This window comes from Podarcis erhardii (genome assembly GCF_964252035.2).
Source record: "Podarcis erhardii genome assembly, chromosome: 7".
Classification (NCBI taxonomy): domain Eukaryota; kingdom Metazoa; phylum Chordata; class Lepidosauria; order Squamata; family Lacertidae; genus Podarcis; species Podarcis erhardii.
Window position 1 is genome coordinate 58,117,417 of NC_138511.1, and position 19,206 is coordinate 58,136,622.

The 19,206-nt window shown below is 52.3% G+C and overlaps 1 protein-coding gene across 1 annotated transcript; it reads right to left on the reverse strand.

The window, feature by feature from the left end:
- Window positions 1-8,239: 8,239 nt before the first annotated feature.
- On the reverse strand, window positions 8,240-15,035 carry UTP11 (UTP11 small subunit processome component). The gene is made up of 8 exons (XM_081870521.1): window positions 14,920-15,035; window positions 13,962-14,023; window positions 12,688-12,790; window positions 11,810-11,923; window positions 11,112-11,205; window positions 10,512-10,642; window positions 8,855-8,965; window positions 8,240-8,493 (listed from the first exon to the last, which is right to left on the reverse strand). Exons 1-8 carry the CDS (start codon window positions 14,980-14,982, stop codon window positions 8,410-8,412), a joined length of 762 nt encoding a protein of 253 aa, XP_081726647.1. The 5' UTR covers window positions 14,983-15,035; the 3' UTR covers window positions 8,240-8,409.
- Window positions 15,036-19,206: the final 4,171 nt, after the last annotated feature.

The window sequence follows — 19,206 nt, forward strand, 5'->3', positions numbered from 1 at the left end:
CTTGGCACATGCTCAGAAGCCTCTTTTGGGAAGCAGGTGTTTCCTTTTCAGAGGAGAGCTGCATCGTTTGATCTGGACACTTTGTGCAGGGGGGCTTACTGACTGCTTGAGAGGGGCTGCTGAGCTAAGCAGCACCGCATCCTACCCTTTGTCATTTATGGGGAGGGGGGTGGACTTTCTTACTTTGATCTTCCCTTTTCCATTGACTCTTCTTCCACCAGCCCCAGGTGTCCTTGTTGCCCTTCAAGCCAAGGGGCAGAGGATGTGCCCAAACAGTGCCAGGCCCACAGCCCTCCCCTATTGTTGCTTGCTCTGCTGCAGGAGCTTCTGCCCTCATGGAGCTTCCGCCGGCCATCCCAGGGGAGCTGCACCAGCCCAGCAGCTCACCCACTCAAAGGAACATTGGAAGCTGCCTTATCCAGAGTCAGACCACTGGTCCATCTTGCTCAATACTGTCTACATTGAGTGGCTCTCAGTGATTTCTCCCAAGCCTACCTGGTGATGGTGGGGATTGAACCTGGGACCTTCTGCATGCAAGGCAAATGCTCTACCACTAAGCCGTGTGACTCCTCCTTAGCCTTGGACTGGTGGGCTGCAGCCTGATCCAAGGGCAGTTGCAGCACAAAAATTAAGAAATACCGGTAAGTCCCCCAAATGCATGTTTGGGTTAAAAATGGGTCCTGAATCTGAAAAGGCTAGATATACCGGGATTGTACCCCGAGTTTGTGGTAATTGGGCCCCTTTAAAATCAAATTTGCAGATCTCCATAGGAACTGAATGGAGCCAGCCCAAGTTTCATGAGCAGCTGTGATGAGAGATTTCACCTTTGGGGGGCCGAGACTGTGCTCCCAAGAGAGCAAGCGAAAGGCCTGACGCAGGCAGCCACCTCCCTTTGTGTGCATTTATGTTATTATATGCAGCGAATGGAACATTCTTGCCCAGAAGATGCCCGGGGAGGGGCCGAGTGGCTGCCTGAGCTCCCTTTGTGCAGCCTCAGCCTGCGTGGGCTGAGCCATGGATCGGGGTCCCTCCATGCAGTGAGCACAAGGGCCACCCTGTGAGCAGAGCGGGCCTGGGAGGGTGCCAACAATCCTCGGAAGAATCAAGGCTTGTTTTGGAAGGTCAACCCCCTGGCCCTCGTGTAGGTGGGAAGCAGTAGATAAGAAGGAAACATTATCTCTCACCACGCAGGTCTGCAAGTCCCATTTTGCAAGGCTGGCACAGACCACAGAGCCCTCAAGCCCCTGGGGAACAAAGTCCCCAGTGTGGGCATTCAGCAAAGCCTTTTCTTCTTGGGGGAGGAGAGAAGGGGTCTCAGCATACACTCAGCAAAAGCACACACTGCTGACAAGTCCCCTACAAAGGGCACTTGAGCCTCCGGCAGAGCCCCTCATAAGCACACAATTGTTTATTTGCTCGGGCAGCAGAGAGACCACTCCAAAAATGTGACTCCTGGAACCACAGTGTTTCCCACCCCCGTGCAGTGGGAGGCTAAAGCCACCTTAGAGGGGGCCGGTCACTTGAGGACACGCACATGCCTCCCACCCACCCCCAACACATTCCTTGGTACTCCACCCTGTTTGTTGAGGGATTCGGAAAGACTTGGGGGCATAAACACAAGCAGGGCTCAAACTGGGCTTCTTCAATGCACTGAACCCCTGCCAGCTGGCCACCCACCATGTGCAGCTGTGCGGACTCCTGTCTCTCTGTTCTGCTGTGGTGGGATAGCCAGGTGGAGCTGGTGACCAGCTGCTGCTGGTGGTCCTCTTTGAGCCAAGGCAACCTTATGATTTCCCTGTATGGCCCAGTAAAACCAGATGCTGTCTTTCAAAGGCAGGCAGACAAGGCTTGGTTCAAATTCATACTCTTTAGATGAGGTGGTGGGCTCAGTGATGACTTCTTCTTCTGAAGCGGGTAGCTCAGTCACCACTGCTATCCCACCAGGCCTTTTAACCCCAACCCCCCAGAGAAATGATGGTGCAGGGTTATTTCTGATGCAAGAGGCCTTATTCAGGAGGTGGGGGGAGGATTGCTACCCTACGGGCATTTGTGCTACGAACTCCTTGGAAGTAGGGCATACATAACACTATGACCACAAGGGCCTTTTGAGTTACAGTTTCCCGTCTATGGAATACTCTCCCCAGAGAGGTCTGCCTGGCGCCTTCGTTGACCTCCCTGTCCTAAATGAGGTTCCATACCCTGGAAGGTTGAGGTCCACGGTTTAGGAGCACTCTTGGATGTTCAGGGGGCAGCTGTGGCTCCAAGTGGTTTTACCCAATTTCCAATGTGTATTAATTCCACCTTTCCCTGGAAAAAGAGGTGGTCACTGTCAAACATGCTACCATCCTATCAAGATTAATACCTGAAAGATGCTCTCTGTGGGGCTGCCTTTGAAATAGGTCTGGAAATCAAGAGGCAGTTGCCAGAACTTCACCCGGGCTGTCTCCAGAGTTGTACAATCTGCACAGACTGCCATTTCCTTTCTGGGCCCAATTCAATGCAGTTTGGGGCCAGGATTTGTGAAGGGCCATATTACAAGAACTTACTGATATAACATGAACCTGCTGATATCACACTGTGTTTGCCTTGCTCCAGGTCACATTTCCATTAGAGGTTCACTCAGCTGGGATACAGGAGGCGAGAGGAGTCTTTGCAGTTGCAGTACCCAGGAAACCAAAGGAGCCCACTCATTTAAGACCCTTTGGGCAAACTGTAAAAACATGTTTATTTCACCAAGCACTGAGTGTTTTCCTCCCCTCCACTGCATTTTTTTAGTTAGTTCCAATTTAACATTAAAAAAATGTGTAACAAGTTCTGCATTTTATTTTTTACTGATACATTTTTAAAGATTGCAAGCCACCATAGGGCCCATTTGGACTAAAGAAAGGGAAAGAAAATCCCTGGAGACTGTGCCAGGAGATGGTGCTGTGCTTGCAGAAGGATGAATCCCTGGAAGTGGAGCTGCCAACAAATAGTGGTTAACATCAAAACAGCTCCCCACCTCCCTGCAGGACTCCCACACCTTTGCACACCTCTGCCTCATTTTATCTTCTGATCCGCTCCCCTGTGACCAGGCCAGGCCTGGCCTGTCCACTGCAGATGAACCAGATCTCACAGTGGGGTCTCCGAGGAAGCTTCCTTGCTGTGCAGAGGAACCAATACAGACTGGAAGGAGGGGGGTGTAGGGGTTCCTTCACTGACCATCTTGCATCTTGTCCTCTGCCTCCCTGCAGCAGCCTGGCATGGATCACCCAAACTGGTGGGAAGGTGCTCCTGCCATGCATGGAGAAGGTTAAAGCTCACTCAGGTAGTGGGGCAGGCAAGATTCCCTTTGGTCCTCCTTCTCACCTAATTACTACAACAACCCTGTGAGGTAGGTTAGGCTGAGAGGCACTGACTGGCTGCCAAGGTCACCCAAGTGAGTTTCACAACTCAGGTGGCGATCTGAACCCTGGTCTCCCAGATCCTAGTCTAACACTCTAAGCACTACACCACAGTGGCTCTCCAAAGCCTATCCTGGTCTTGGTGGACTGAGAGTCTCTTTCAGTCAAAGGCTGGAGAAAGAGCCAGGCCTTGCGGGAGCGCCCCCAAAAGGGCATGGAGGGACTACTAGTCAGTAGGAAGATATTTGGGCAGCTGGGGTGGATGGGTGTAGACCTTGCATGTACTAGCAGGGCTCAGAGGGTGGGCTGCATGAGGCCAGGAGCATGGAGTGTGTGCTGGATTTTATGAATGACTGAGGGGGAAGGAGCCTGGGTGCATCTCTCTGATTCTCTCTCTGGGCTCAGGTTTGCACGCAGGGTGGGTGTTTGTTTGCTTGCCTGCCTGCCTTTGCACCTTGGCAAGGCTGCGTCTGTGTCTGTCAAGGGGGCTGGGAGTGGGAGAGCCACGCCTGGAGCTGGGAAGGAAGGAGGCTCCCTCCCTCCGCGTCTTGGCGATAAACTGCCCGCCGTTGCCAAAAATAAATGTTCACGTTCCAAAGGCGCGCTCAGATCGCACCAGCAGCAGCTCATTAGAGATGCATATCGCTTGGCGGAGGTCCCACACCTTCCAGCTCATTATAAATATGCAGTTGCTGCTGGCTCTACCCCAATCATCTCTGCAATCAGAGCTTTTAATTAGGTTAATTAAATTGTATCAAACCTCGCAGGGACACAGTTCCCTGATGCTGATGAGCAGCCAAAACAGACCTCGGCTCCAGCTCTGACTAAGAAGAAAGCCTGCCTGTCCCCCTGCCCCCAGCTCATGACAATGCATGAGGAAACTGCTCACCCCTCCCAGAAGAGCAGCAGAGAGGGCTGACCAGGGGCTGGGGGGTGGCTCCTGGCAGGGTGTCCAGGGCAGCCCATCCATGGGGCTTTCAAGTGCAGGTGTGTGTGTGTGTGACTGGTTTGACTGCTTGGTCCTCTCCACCAGCAAAATTATTTCCCCAGAGCGGACCCCATGCCACTTCTTTGGGATGCTCATTCATTCTGCCCTGAAACTCCACAGAAGCCCCCAGGCTGGATTTGGCTGACCCGTGCTTCTTCTCGCAGCACACAAGTTAAACTATGGAACTCGCTCCCACAGGAGGCAGTGATCGCCACCAACCTGAATGGCTTTAAAAGATTATAGACAAATCCATGGAGGAGGTTATCAATGACTACTAGCTGCAACGGCTATGCTCTGCCTCCACAGTTAGGAGAGGCAGCAATGCTTCTGAATACCAGCTGCTGGGAACCTCAGGAGGGGAGAAACTGCCCTTGTGCTCAGAGTCCTGTTTGCTGGTTTCCCTTTGGGGCATCTGGTTAAGAACTGTGAGAACAGGATGCTGGCCTTGATGGGCCACTGGCCTGATTCAGCAGGCTCTTATGTTCTTCTGCTGCATGCCGGGGACTGGCTTTCAAAGCTGCTGGGGCTGCTTTGGTTCAATGGAAGCCTTGTCAATATGTTCCTGGCACAATGTGGCAGCTGTTATTAACTGCCCTGACCTACGTGGGATAGAAGTAGAGGCTACCTTGGACCTCCTCCTCTGAGGACTCCTCAAGCACAAGGCACCAAAGGCCCCTTGCCAAGGACCCAGCGTGGGGCTCCAACCATGCCAATGCCATGACTTCCTGTGACGGAGTGACAGCCCATGTTCAAGCCACGGGAGGCCTCATGTTGACAGCTGTGCCCAAGATGCAGGCTAGCTGCTCCTAGCAGTGGCAATGGACACAAAAGTGCAATTGGGTTGCTCTTCCTCAGAAGCCACTCTGGAATATATCAAACTACATGCAAAAAGTCCCAGGTTCAAACCCTGACCTCTCCCCTTCCTTTCAGCAAGACACTGCCTGAAACCATGGAGATTCGCAGCCAGTGCCAGTGAAAGCAAGGCTGAGTGAGATGGGCTGGCATGGTGGTCTAGGACAGCTCCCTACTCTATGCAGGATAATGGCAGGGAGGAAAGCTTCAGCCTGAATTAGCCCAGTGGGATTGCGGCCAAGGTGCTCAGTTGCCTCCTATCTGACAGAGAGAAGGCTGCTGCTGCTCCTGCTCTGGGACAAACTCTTGATCAATCTGCAGGCTTGCAGAGAGGATTTAAAAAGAAGCCTGCAGGGCTCTCTTCTCCACAAACACACCTATCCTCACACACCTCTGAGGGAGGCCAAGTTCAGAGAGCAGGGATAGGCAAACACTCTTGGCTTCCCCCGATCAGCCACCCAGAAGCCCAGGCAAGTGGCCCCCAAGCGGCCCAGGCTCAGGGCAGCAAGCGGGCAGCTGGCTCTCTGCCCGGCTGTGGCACAAGCAAGTAGGTTATTTCCCAAGAGGGCTCCACCACCCTTTGCCACACACTGAGTCACCTGGAGCCCAGATGCACCATCACCCAGCAGGGAGACGGGGAGGAGGGAGGAAGGAGCTCCCAGAAACCTGCCTGTTCAGTTCCTGTTACTATAATTATCCCGAGCTGCTTCTCTCCCCCACAGATCCCTCCAGGCAGGCGCTGGGGGCTCAGAGACCCCACCCCATGCTTCCCACTCCAGACTTCACCAGGGTTGAGAAATACAGGAAAGTCCTGCAGTAAAAGAGCTGTATGGGTGCCTCAGCACACCGTGGGGCTGAGCATTGTCCCAGGGACACTGGAAGAGAAGAGAGATCTGAACAGCGGCCCTGGTTGCCAATCAAGGCACTTTTCTGGGCTTCTATCTGTAGCGGGAAGGGCCTGGAGGACCTTATGGAAGCCTTTTCCACATTCCAAGCATGAATGATGCCAGAGCTGGCCAAGATGACCCCAAATCCAAAGAAACTGGGTTGGTGGTGGTAGGGCTGAGCACCTCTTTTGACGAGGTAAGGAGAACCTGGCAACAAGCCTCCAGCAACCCCTAGGCTCAGGAAGCTCCATGCTGACCTGCTAGAGACAGAGGCATGAGAATCACCTTCCTACAAATGGCTCTTAGAATGCCTACTCAGGGAGGACGTTACCAAATGCTACTGCTCACACTGGCTGCATCACCTCCAGGCTCAGAGATGGGAGCATGTTTCTGAATGCCAATTATTGGGGGATCAGAAGGGGCAGGGAAGTGCTCTTGCACTCAACTCCTGCTTGTGGGCTCATTTGGGCCTTGTGAAATAAGAGTGCAAGACTAGACGGGCAGCCTTTCGTTAGATCCAGCCTCCAGGCCCTTCTCATGCTCCTCTGCAGCCTTTCACCTTCACAAAACCCTGTAGGGATTGGATGAGGATGCAGGAAACAATACTGCCCCAGGTGTGAGATGAGCAGGGCGAATCTCTGCAAGTTTGAGGGCCAAACAAGGAAAGGAGGGGCCGCCCTTAGCAAAGATTTTACAAGCCTTGTCTAGGAAGCAAACCTCCCTGCACCTAATCCTGGGTTGCTGAGCTACAGCGTTCTTGTTGTAGGTGGGATTGAACACCTGCCACAAGTGGGCAGGCACACTTCCAGCTGGGATGTCTGCCCCAAAATGCATTTCAGATCCTTCCTTTCCCCTTCTGCCTTATATAATACTGGTGTGGAGAATGCAGAGGATTCTGATGGTGTGCATCATACCAAGTAAACAGGGCTCTGCAGCATCATCAGCCTGGATCACCAAAGCCTACCGCCTAACATACAACCATCAGGAGCCCAGAGGAAACCAGCAATGGCCCAATTTGAAAGAATGCAGGATGCCCTTCACTCTCTTGCCTTCTCATATGGTTGGAGAACAAGGGGGGGACCAGAGGGGCACTCATCAAGGTGAGAGCCTGCAGCCTGTGGTGAGGGTGTCCCAGCTGGGCTTCCCTCTCCTGGCAGCAGAAACCCATTTGCAAAAGTCCACCTCAAGAATGCAGTTCAGCCACACACATTAAGAACAAAAGTAAACAGAAGCCCCAATTGATCTTGCTGGAGACAAAGACCTGAGCCACACCACAGGGGTTTGCATGCTGAAAGCAGAATCAGCATCAACTTCATCAAACAACATTGGCTCAGTTCTTTGGTATCTAAGACGGGAGTCAAGGCAAGCAACCTCTGGCTGAGTGGTTAGGAGCACTCCAGCAGCTCCCTTTCTGCTCTGGCTGGCTTTCCCCCAACTAGCACAGTCCTCTGCAGCCACAGAGCAATACTGCCACCTGCTGGGCATTCCGCACTAAGCCTCCACTGCTAGGCAAAGTCCAAGAAGCTCAGATGGGCAATGCCAGCTGGCTGCTCCTCTGGAAGGCTCTCCCTGCTACCCTATCTGAGTGGCACAATATATTGTACCTGTGGAGAGCAGAAAGTGGGGAGAACTTTACCCTCTCCACATCCCAGGCGGGGCTCAGCCAAACCCCTTCAGAATCCTTCAGAAGCAAAGCAGCCTACGGCAAGCTAGTCAACCAGCACAGCTCACCGAGTGGGGGAATCTGGGGCTGCTATGACTCCCAGCCAATCCTTCCCCTTAGCTCTCTGCCTACACAAGAGGAAACCAAAGTAAGCCCCATCCCAGACAGGGAAAGTCAATATTCTTGTAATCTCAACTGCCAAATAACTTAATACATGGAGTGAAGAAATGAAGTACCTTCTTTATGCAAGTCCCACTTCTCATTTTGGTTTGATTTGAATGTATTATTATCCACCCACTTGTATTCCATACCCAGGTGTTCCAATGCTGAAGTTCAAAATCTGGAGAGGAAGAGACATTTTCTTCCCAGTTCTGATGGGTTGACAAGGCCACCTTAGGGCCCCATCTCTGCATGTTCAATGAGCCCCTTCACACAAGCAACAGAAATCAGAATTGCTCCCACTGGATTTGTTTGAAAAGAAAGTATACAAGACAACATTTATTCTGAAAACGAGAAAATGAATTTGTGCAATGAGACGGCTCCACCAAGAAAGGCCACTTGCTGGAGTGGGGGAACCTCCTCTAAGTTATCGTGGAATAAGATGTCCTTCATCATACCCACCACAGCACACGGCAGTCAGCGCTTCCGCCTGAACTGGAATTTGTAAATAGCTGGCTGGTTGACGGTCTCTTTCTTCAGCTTCACTTTGTGGGCTTTGTCCTGAAATTGGGGGAGAAGAAAGTGGGGCTTCTTAAAGCAACATACCCTTCTCATAAGGCTCAAGAGAGAAAAGCCAGGCATAGGGTAGGGGGTTGGGAAGCAGCAAGGAGTCAAGCAACCCATCTTAGATCTCTCAGTCTCTCAAACTGGTTGTGGAACTGCCCACATAACCCTTGGGAGGCAGAAAGGGCTGACTGATCCTCTCTGAAGACACACATTGACCCCCCCTCCCATGTTCCCTGGAAAAGAGGCAGGAGAAGCCACTATAAGGCAGTAGCAAGATACTGCCACCTCAGCCATGAGCCAAGAGCAAAGGGAAGCAATAGTAGGTGGAAGGCAGAAACACAGTCTGCTCCCTCACCAAAAGGTCCTTCCGGGTCTGGAGCTTCTGAGCGATGACAAACATCTTCCGCTCCCTCTCAATGCGCTGCTTCAGGAGGCTGTACTGACTCTTCCTCTGGCGGGCTAATTTCTTAAGACAAAAGAGAGAGAGAGAGGCACTTATTGCTTTCGGCAATGGACAGAAACAAGTCCTCCCTGAAATGCCAGGTGTCTCCAGCCGATCTTAAGGAGAAGACACCATGCCCAAGGCTGCCTCCAATTCTTTCTCGGAGGGTTAAGTGAAAGTTCCCAGTATACCCCACTTTCAACCCTGCAGGCAAACCTTCCCTACTCCAATGCTCTCCAGGTGTTGTTAGACTTCAATTCCCATCATCATCCTTGACAAGAAGTCATGCTGGCTGCTGTGAGTTGTAGCTGAGGAAGGGCACCTTCACCAGAGCCCATCTCATAGCTAAACATTCAACATGGGAAGAAGCAGGATAATAAGTAGCCTCCTGCAGCCAGATTCTCAAGAGAAGCCACAGACACCCTGCAGTCAAACTTCTCCCCTGGATTCTCAAAGGGACTTTCCCAAAGGAGCATCTTCCTTTCAACCCAACCCTTCCTAACTATTCACAGCAACAGGCCATGGAAGGACATAAACATATACCGGGCCAGTGGGATGGGGTGGGTTGACAAAAGCAGGCAGGCTGCTCTGGGAACCCTGGAGGTCTCACATCTCACCAGAGCAGGTACAGAGGAACCTTGGGCCTCTCCTGTGGGCCTGGCTCAATGCCATTTCCAGGGAGCATGTTGCCGATCTCCACGGCACCCAGGCCCCAGGCTGCCAGACCCAGCTTTCCCGAGCAAGGCCATCTCACGGCAGGTGTGAGCTAATTAGCACCATTGAGGACGACGGATCCAGACTTGTCATACCTTCAGAAGGTGACTCAGTTCTCCTGGAAGAGGAGAGAACCCACCAGTCTGAACTAGCACAGTGACTTCAGCAATATGCCAACAGGAGGGTGGGGACCTTATCTCCCATCTCCCGCCACAGCTGTCTCTGCCTTAGCAGTTCTGGATGGCCTCTGCATTCCTCTCAGGCTGCTGGGTATTGCCCAATGTTTCTGCTCCTCTAGGCTTCCTCCTCCTCCGTATCCCAGGCAGGAGTCATGTGACCTTCTGCAGAGCTTCCTGATAGGCTGGAGCCAATCAAACTGAAAAGGGAGGAAGAAAGGGGGGAATCCCCTTTCCCCACTCTCAAACACACTGAGCAGACGTCTGGCTCCCTCTGGCCCATTTCCCAAATCATGCAAGCCTGAGGACTATAAATAAAATCAGCAGCCGCCAACCCCGGGCTGAGAAATATTTTCCTTCTTATCTGCCTACCTAGATGAACACGTCACCCTTGTATCTGCAGGGAGCTGAGAGAACTCCAGCACCTCTCAGCTAGTCCTTGTGGCACTTGGGGCAATATTTAGCATTACGCAAAGTACCCATAAAAAACCCCTTGAAATCAATAGCTGAGATCCATTCATTTAAGTGGAGCAGAACTCCACTTAAATGAGCAAAACTCAGCTGTCTACAAGCCGAAGTATGCAACCAGGATGAGAACGTGGGTCCTCCCACTTTGATACCCTCAGTTTAGCTCCCAAGCAGAAGACTCTAGGGAGCTGATAAGCAGCAGCTGCACAGACCTTCAACTGGGCCTGGGTGGTGGCCCCCCGAACGGCTTCCTTCCGCAGAGTTTCAAGGGTCGGCCGGTTGTACACTCTGCCCACCAGCTCCGGTGCAGTGTTCAGATGGGTGGCAATGTCAAATCTTTGCACTGGAAAAAAGAGAAGGCCCTGGGGTTGGCAAAGTCAGCCAAGAAACACCACTCACCAGACACTCAAGAGCCCTAAGGAAGGGTCATGCAGAACAGGAAGCAGCCTGGGGGCTTCTGAATACCAGGTGCTGGAGGGCACAGGAGGAGGGAGGCCTCTTGTGCTCAAATCCTGCACTCGCAGGTTTCCCCTAATGGGCATCTTGTTGGCCATTGTGAGAGCAAAATGCTGGACTAGATGGGCCCCCTTTGGCCTGATCCAGCAGGCTCTTATGCCTCTGGCAGCTCCCTCCCTTCCCCTCTTCCAACTTCTATCCCACAACCCCCACAACATTCTTCAGCACAAGTGCATTAGAGTCAAAGGAGAAGGATGAGAAGGAAGGCTCCTCTGAAGGAAAAGTAAACAAGAAAGAGGAGGGTGGGGAGAGAACAGCCAAGTGCCCCCCTCACCCGCCGTACATGCCCCCCTTACCTTCCTTCTTTGTGTCAAAAAAGAATGTGTGCTTGTTCGGCTGCTTGCCCTCAGCTTCCAGCAGGTGGAGCTCTGACTTCAGCCTTTCAATTTTCTGAGGGAGAAAAGAGACTCAAGTCTTCATCTTTGCTGAGAGCCACAGAACCAGGCAAGCTGGAAGTGGTGGGGCAGGACCTGAACTCAGGCAAGAGCACAGGCTTTGCATGCAGACTGTGAAAAGCACAGTCCCCAACACCTCTGCCTGACAAGCAGAGGCCTTCCTCTGCCTGGGATGAGTTACCACCAGTCAGAGTAGGCAACAGAGAACCAGCAGGACCAATAGGCTAGCCTGATAGAAAGGAGGGTCCCCAGGCTCCCTGAGGCCATCTGTCTAGGGCAGCCTCCTAGCACAAGGCATGGCCATCCAGCTGCCAGGCAGCTCTCCACGATCATTCATGAACAAAAACTAGACCAGGGTGCCTCACACAAAACAGAAGCATGGTGGAAAGCTTAGCACATGGCTCTTGCAAGCAAGCCAAACCACATATAGGGCAGCCAAACACAACCACTATTCCTTCCCAGCTCCACATGTGGTAGATCAGGGAGCAGCATTTACAGGGGTGACTGTTAACCCTTCACACACCCACAGTAAGTGCCAGGAAGAGAATTCCCTTTAGCTCCAGTGGGAATCCCAGAGGGTGAAGGGAATGTGCTCTAACCTTGACTTCAGCTACCCGCTTCATCTCAATGTATTTCAAGTCCTGTGTCTTCATCAGCTTCTGCTGCTCCAGCGTGGTTTCTTCTTCCTGCTTTTTAATTATGTGAACTCCATCCTGCCAGTAAGAAAACGTACATACTTTCCGGTCAGACACAGTCAGTGGTGCCATAAGAGCTTAGATTGGGCTGGGGCAACAGAAACCTAAAATGACAACAATCTCTGCAACAGATCTGACTGGTTAGGCACTGTAGAACAAGCCAATAAACCCCCCCCCCTTTCCCTTTGGCAAACAAACAAGCAAACAGAACAGGAAAATTAAACAGGAATACTCCAAAGACATAAATAGCAAGGATGGGGTTTCTTGTGCTCCACAAGATGTAGGAAAGATGGAGCGGACAAATATACAGATGCAAACAAGGGCATTTATCCCTACCACCACCCAGTAAGTCAAGCCATGACGGTCAACAATAGAATCTACACTGCAACTGTTTCTCCCCCAATGCAGCCCCACATAAGAAAAGCCCATCCATCTGGATGAGGCCAAAGGCCTATCTAATTCTCTTCTTACAGTGGCCAACCAAATGCCCAACAGCAAGCCAATAAGGAGGACTTGAATGCAACAGCACTCTCCCCACTTCCAGTCTGCAGTAACTGGTATTCAGAATCAAACTGTTTCTGACAGTGGAGGTAAAATAGAGCCTAATCGTCTATGCATTTGTCTAATCTCTTTTAAAGCTATTCAAGTTGGTCACAGAACACACACACCCTTCAAAAATAGCCCCATCCTATTCTCTACTAAGGCTAATAAGACCATTTGATCCACTATCTGCTTCTTGGACAAACAAGCAGGAAGCCATGCTTCCCAAGGGAGACTCTCACCTGGAGCTGCACACGGGTCATTTTGTAATAGAATTCATCCGGGTTCTTCTCCTCGGCCTTCCTGCGAAGCGCCTGGAGCGCATTCCGCTTCTTATGGTAGTCACTGAAAGGCAACAAAACATCCACATTAGCACAGCCTTTCCACACAAAGAGTTTCCTCCACAGAGAGGCTACGAGTGGGCTAGAAAAGGGAGACAGGGAAGAGTTGCTCCTTCCTTTACGCTTCTGAATATCAGCTGCCAGGCATCACAAATAAGGAAAGTGCAGTTGCACTCAGTTCCGGCTTGGAGGCTTCCCACAGGGATTTGGTTCTCCACTGTGAAACTAGGATGCTGGACTAAAGAGGCCTTTAGTTTGGTTTGATCCAGTGGCATGGCTTTTCTATTTCACCAGGAACTAATGCAAGCCTCTGCCATGAACACACAAAAGTACTACAGATGATTAGGGGAATGCTTTACCCTCCAAATGTTCCAGATTAGTTTACTGTAACACACTCCACATGGTGCTGCTCATGAAGACAACTCAAACCTCAATTTGTTCAAGCTGCAGCCGTCACATTGCAGCCTGGGGCTCCATTTAGATGGCACACAACCCTTATTTTAAAACAACTACATTGGTTGCCAATTCATTCTTGGGCCCAATTCTAGCTACTCACAAGAATTGGGCCCAATAAAATTTATTGAATTGATCAATTATAATCAAGAAAAATACTTAACTAACTGAGGTTCTGCCCCCCCCCAACAAACACCTGCCCCCCAACAAAAAACCTGCCAATGCCCATGGCGGAGACCCCATTTCCTTGCCTGCTGCAAGAAAAGCCTTCCCGTTCATCAAGTGTTGAGCAGGGAAGTGAAGTAGCAGAGACCTCCTGCACACCATTTTGGGGTCAGCACATTTAAGGGTCAGACAAACTTGACACAGCCACATTAGTGTGGTGCAGTGGCTAGAGTGCTGGACTAGGGACCTGGGAGACCAAGGGTTGAATCCCCACTTGGACATGACATTCACTGGGTGACCTTGGGCCAGTCCCTGCCTCTGAACCTAATCTACCTCACAGGATTGTTGTGGGGATGAAATGAGGAGGGATGGGTATTAAATGAAGAGTGAGGAGAACCATGTACACCACTTGGAGCTCCTTGGTGGAAAAGGTGAGATATAAATGCAATAAATGATGGTGATGATGATGATAATCACATTGCTGCAGTGCAAGACACTGGCAGGTCATAGTGAGCAGCTGCAGGAGGCATATTGTGAGAGTGAGGGACATTACTCACTTGGCACGGAGCTTGTAGTCCTTCTTCTTTTCAAGGATTCCAAGATTCTTTCGGGAAGCTGGCTGGGGGATGGGGAGCAGGGAAAGAGAAACAAACACACATGGGAACAAGTGCTCAATAAACATAGTAGGTGGATATATGTGCAAGGTGTCTTATTTAAAACAAACAAGTAGACTACTGAAGTTTAAGCTTGTTTTATAGCACATGTATTAATACCAGGGGAAAGGCCTGTAAGGTCAGTGGCAGGGTGCCTGGCTTCCATGCAGCAGGCCCCAGGTCCAATCCTTGCCAGCATCTCCAATTAGACCTGGAGCAGGACCCTGGAGACTGGCCACCACTGCCAGTCAGTGCAGACCATACTGAGCGAAGTGGGCCCAGTTGTCTGACACCCAGCTACCTTGGAAGGTGGCGAACTCTCCTCCACTGGAGGTTTTTAAGCAGAGGACGGAAGGCCATCTCTCAGCGACGCTTTTGCTGTGATCCCTGCACTGCAGGGGGTAGGACAATATGAACCCTTGGGGTGGGGTGGGGTGGGGTTCCAACCGGGCATTTCTATTGAACTTCTGGACCGTCCGCAGAGACCCAGAGGGCAGAGGGGCCTTTCCGTAGGGGAAGAAGGAGGAAACCTTCGGGTGCCCTCCTAATGCAGCTCCTCGTACAACAGGGAGGCGTCGGAAGCGACACCCCCGAAGGCGGAGAGAGGAGCTCCAGAGACGCCGCGGCCTCGGCTCTTGAGGGGCAGCCCTAGCCACAACCTCTAACCTCTTCCCCACCCAGCCAGGGCGCAGGGCAGCGGCCTCTAAACCAGGCGAGGCCCCTGCGGGTGTCCCTGGCCCTTCCAGCCCAAACCTGGAAGCGACACCCGAGGCGGGGGGGGGGAGGGAAGGAAGGGAGAAGCCGCCACCGGAGATCGTCCGCCCGTCCCGCTCCCCGCAGCGCCTCTGCCTGGTCCGCCCACCTGGCTCCGCTCGCGGTGCTCCCGCTGGCGGGACTTGCCCGCCTTCTTGAACGCCGCCGACATGCTTTCGAGAGCCAGACACTTCCGCGCCGTCGACTTCCGGTCCCCATCTGGCCCACTTCCGCTCGGCGGGGACCGAAGAACTAGGAAGGTGCAGAGGAGAGCGCGTACACGGATGGCAGAGAAGCGACGCCTCCCGTTGGGATGGAACGAGGGAGAAGCGTCAGCCGCGGGGCGAGCTCAGGAGGCTTCGCCGGAATTCCTCACTCGAGCTCGCCCTGGTCCCAAGCGAGGAAATACATCTCCCTCCTCCCATCCACCCCATACCCTGGATCAGGAATTTCCAACCTTATCAGACCCGTGACCCACTTTTTTATAGAATCATTGACCTGTAGGGGTCATTTGGGGTCCCTAAATAGGTCACCTGGTCCAACCCCTTGCAGTGCAAAACGAAGCAGGCATTTGGGGACCCATTTCTTACTCTTTTATCATATATTTGCATGATGGAGTGCGCTTCTCGCAAACCACCTTGGATTAGGACCTATTAGTGAGTCCTGACTCCCGACCCATCCAGTGCCCTCCTGGGGGATCCTGTGAAGTTTAAATGTGGCACAAGTCCTGCTGCCATTTAGTTCAGATGGGAGGGACGAGGGTGTAAGAGGAGCCCCACCCCCAGTTCCTCATTCTCTTCTCATTTGTGGTGGAACAAAGCATATTTTTAGGGTGTTGCTCCCCTGCCCTAGTTTCTTATTCTTTATTTTATATTTCGGCTATAAAGGAAATTTTTATAATACATTCCGTTGTGTTGTATTCGCGTTATTGAAATACCCTCTAATGCAAGATTTTAACCTAAATGTTCCGAACGTAGATGGAGGGGCTCAGGGGAGAAGCGCTGTAGGAGACAGGCACACAGTAGCAAGCAAGGGTCAGTGCCTGGAGCGCCTAGCAGAGAGCTGAGGGCATAGGAGAGGTTTGTAAGGGGCAGAGGGAGGAGAGGGGATGGGTGTCCCCTGAGTACTTGTACCTCAGCCTGGGAGGACCATAGTGCACTCTCCTTCCCTGGAGGCTTTTAAGCAGAGGTTGGATGGCCATCTGCCAGGGATTATTGAGCAGTGATTCCTGCATTGCAGGGGGTTGGACTAGATGACCTTGGAGTCCCTTCCAGCTCTACCATTATATTCTATGACTAAGGCCATACTTACCCTTTTCCCTGCTCTCTACATCCAGGTTGTGATTCCCAGAGTGATTCCAGGCCTTTGCAAATAGGAAGCTTAACTCCATGTTTGTGCTGAATGCTTCCCTTGGATGTGGGGTTAGGGTAGGGTTAGGCTGCTCCCTGCGGTGAGGGAGGAAGCGTCTTACAGCAGTGCAGTGTAGAAAAGTGGTGCAGGGGAGAAAAAGAAGACCTTTAACAGCAGTTGCACTTTGTAGAAAGCCAGTGTAGTACAGTAGCTAGTGTGTCAGGCCACTACTTGGCCATGAAGCTCACCTTGGGCCAGTCACTGCCTCTCAGTGATACAATCCAGAATTCTGCCACCTTCACTTTGCTTTTGAGGTGTAGATCAGCTCTCCGTCTCTGGGTAGTGGCAGCGAGAAAGATGGCAGTGGAGAGGCAGCCCCCCAATGGAGCAGAACCTCCCCTCAGCCGAGGAAGAACTCACTGCAGCTGGGGACCCCGCTCCTCACCCATCTATCCCTTCTCCCATTGACCTGAAACAGCTGCTTCTGGCACTGGCTGGATGAGAAAGCTGCCTAGAAGAGGACCAGGGATGTGGGGACAGGGAATAGAGTCCACTGTTTAGGAAATGCCCTCCACCACCACCACCACCCCGACTTGTGCTGGGACAGCAGAGAGGCCTATACTGCTGCTGTGGGACAGAAATGTGTGTGACAGGGAGGCTGTATCTATGGGAAAGGCAAGGCTAGCTGCTAGTTTACTGGGAGCAGCCATTCCAGCAGTGGGAGAGCTGGGAAGCAGAGCTCACTCCATTATCAGTTCTGCTGGGACAGGCCAGTCCCATCAGGTCTCTTCTCCCTTCCATGTCATCCTGGGGACAGCCATTGCATCAGTGGCAGAGATGGGAAGCAGAAGGCTCATTTCATCAGCTTTGCCCAGCTCCACCAGGCACCTCCTGCCCCTGAACTGAGCCAGCTGGCCAATATAGGAACTGTTCAGAAACTGGTGCCTGAATTTGGAATTTGGTTTTCCTCTTCCCTGCCTGTCTCTTTTCCCTTGTGTGTCATGTTTTGAGTTTTCTTTAAATTGTCAGCCTGTGGGTAGGGACTGTCTTGTCTTGATTGTACCTAGGCTGCCCTGAGAGCCTTTCTTTCCAAATGCTCTAAATAAAATTAATAATAACGTGGGCCTGGGGATCTTTGCTCTTGGAACTAGTGAACCAAACCACTGTGGTCTCCGCAACAGCCCCACAGTTGCCACTTAGGCTCCACCTTCCCTGGCTGTTCCTTTGTGCAGACTTGCTGTTGCTGACCACCTTCCCATATCCCAAGCACTTGCCTGTAGCTCCTTGAGCAAGGTGATGGGAGGCTGGCTCTGTTCTAGAGAGCCTTTCCCTGGAGGCTTTGAGCTGAGGCCGTGTTGTGGTTGGGAGGGGATGGCTGAGTCCACCAGGTGGCATGTCAGGGATTAGAGAATTCAACTCACAGCCTTGGGTCAGGTCGACCCATGAGCTCATCAGTGCCTAGGCTACATACCTTAGGCCAGCACTCACCTTCAAGTTGGGCAGGCTAAGCCCCTTTTGGGAAGAAGCAAAGCCCTCGTTCCTCTTGCTGGGGGTTCCCAGCGGACAGGTAGAATGTGGTGCGTGTCTCTATAACTCAGCACACCTTGATTTGCACATCTCTCTACAATCTTGCCATGCTTCCTGTCTCAGCAGAGCCACCTGTGGGGCACAAACCTTAAGCTGTCCATGTTTCCCCTTCCCATCATCAAAGTAGCCTCCTCACAGTGGGAGGCAATTGCAGAGGCATTCAGGACCATGGCTGGCACCCCTGGGTGGAGGCAGTTGCTATTTGTGCTCGAGTCCTGCTTGTGGACTTCCAATACAGGAACATGGTTAGCCATGGTGAGAATGCTGGACCAGATGGGCCCCCTCTGGCCTGACCCAGGAAGCTCTTTTCCCAACACTGCAGAAATTTTAGGTCCCAGGGCCCAGTTTTGCTCCTTGGAAGTATGCCAGTTTTCCCCTCGTGGAGAAGGCAGTGGGGTGGGTTTTGCAAGTAGCCCTTGGGGAGAGTCCTAGCCCACCTCCCTCTGAAACTATATACTGTCCCAGGGAAGACCAGGCTGCTGCTGGTGGGGACTGAGGACCTCAAGCCATAGTCCTGTCCAGGGTGCAAGTGGCTGAACCAGAGGCAGGGGCATAGGAAAACTGCTCTTCCTGTTGGGGCATGGGAGAGTGCCAGTGGAAACTGATTTGAGTCTCTGCCCTGGACAGCACTAAAGGGGCATTTTTGGAAAGGAAAGGCATGCAGACTTAGATAAACAGGGCCAGGTGCCGAGGGAGGGAGGGAGGGAGCAGGCAATTGCATGGCTGAAAAAGGCACATGGGTATGTGTAAGATTCTCCCCCTTTCACTGTTCCAAAGCATTTTCTCATTCCAAGACTGTGAAGCTGGCAAAGGGAAGGGGCCCAAGGAGGAGTGGGTACCCGCCCCCTGTCCCAGCACACACAGGTGAAAACAGGTCCAAACAAGCCAGCAAGTGACCAGCTCATCTCTCCTGGAGAGACTTCCCTGGACAGAACAGGCGGTGGGCATCTAGAACTACCCAGCCCAGTGAAGCAAGCCCAGCATGGCTCACAGGGGGCAGCTTCTGCTTGGCAGCACAGGCCTTTGCCTGATCCAGCAAGGCACTTTTTCCAAGGCTTTAAGAACTGCTGAGCGTGCACTTTTGCTTTGCAACTTAAACCCTTGAGTGGCCCACACTGGGGTTCCAGGGAAGGAAATGTAGAAGTCAGCATTGAGGAGTGCGCTGCAACTCCTAAAAATGAATGGGTGGGGGTGGGAGAGAGGCACATCTAAGAGCAAAGCAAAGGTCTCAGGCTTCACAGACTGCCTTGCAAAGCCTCCTTCCCTGCCTGAGCCACAACACACATCCCCCCCATGTCACACAGCCCAGCAGTTTCCCTCCCTGTGGTTCCCCAGCCAGAGGAGCCTCCTGCATCCAAGGCCATTCCCACCCCCACCGTCGCCTTCCAGCCTTGCCCCATTACCTCACCACCCTCCCACTCCCTCCCCACAAATAAATCAGGCAGGCAAAGCAAGTCGT

What these genes read in the sequence shown, in the direction of transcription:
- UTP11 (XM_081870521.1), bottom strand. Translation starts at nt 14,982, where the DNA reads ATGTCGGCGGCGTTCAAGAAGGCGGGCAAGTCCCGCCAGCGGGAGCAC. An exon ending in AGCACCGCGAGCGGAGCCAG is followed by an intron (nt 14,024 to 14,919) that starts GTGGGCGGACCA and finishes CCCATCCCCCAG; the next exon opens with CCAGCTTCCCGAAAGAATCT. An exon ending in TGACCCGTGTGCAGCTCCAG is followed by an intron (nt 11,924 to 12,687) that starts GTGAGAGTCTCC and finishes TCTTACTGGCAG; the next exon opens with GATGGAGTTCACATAATTAA.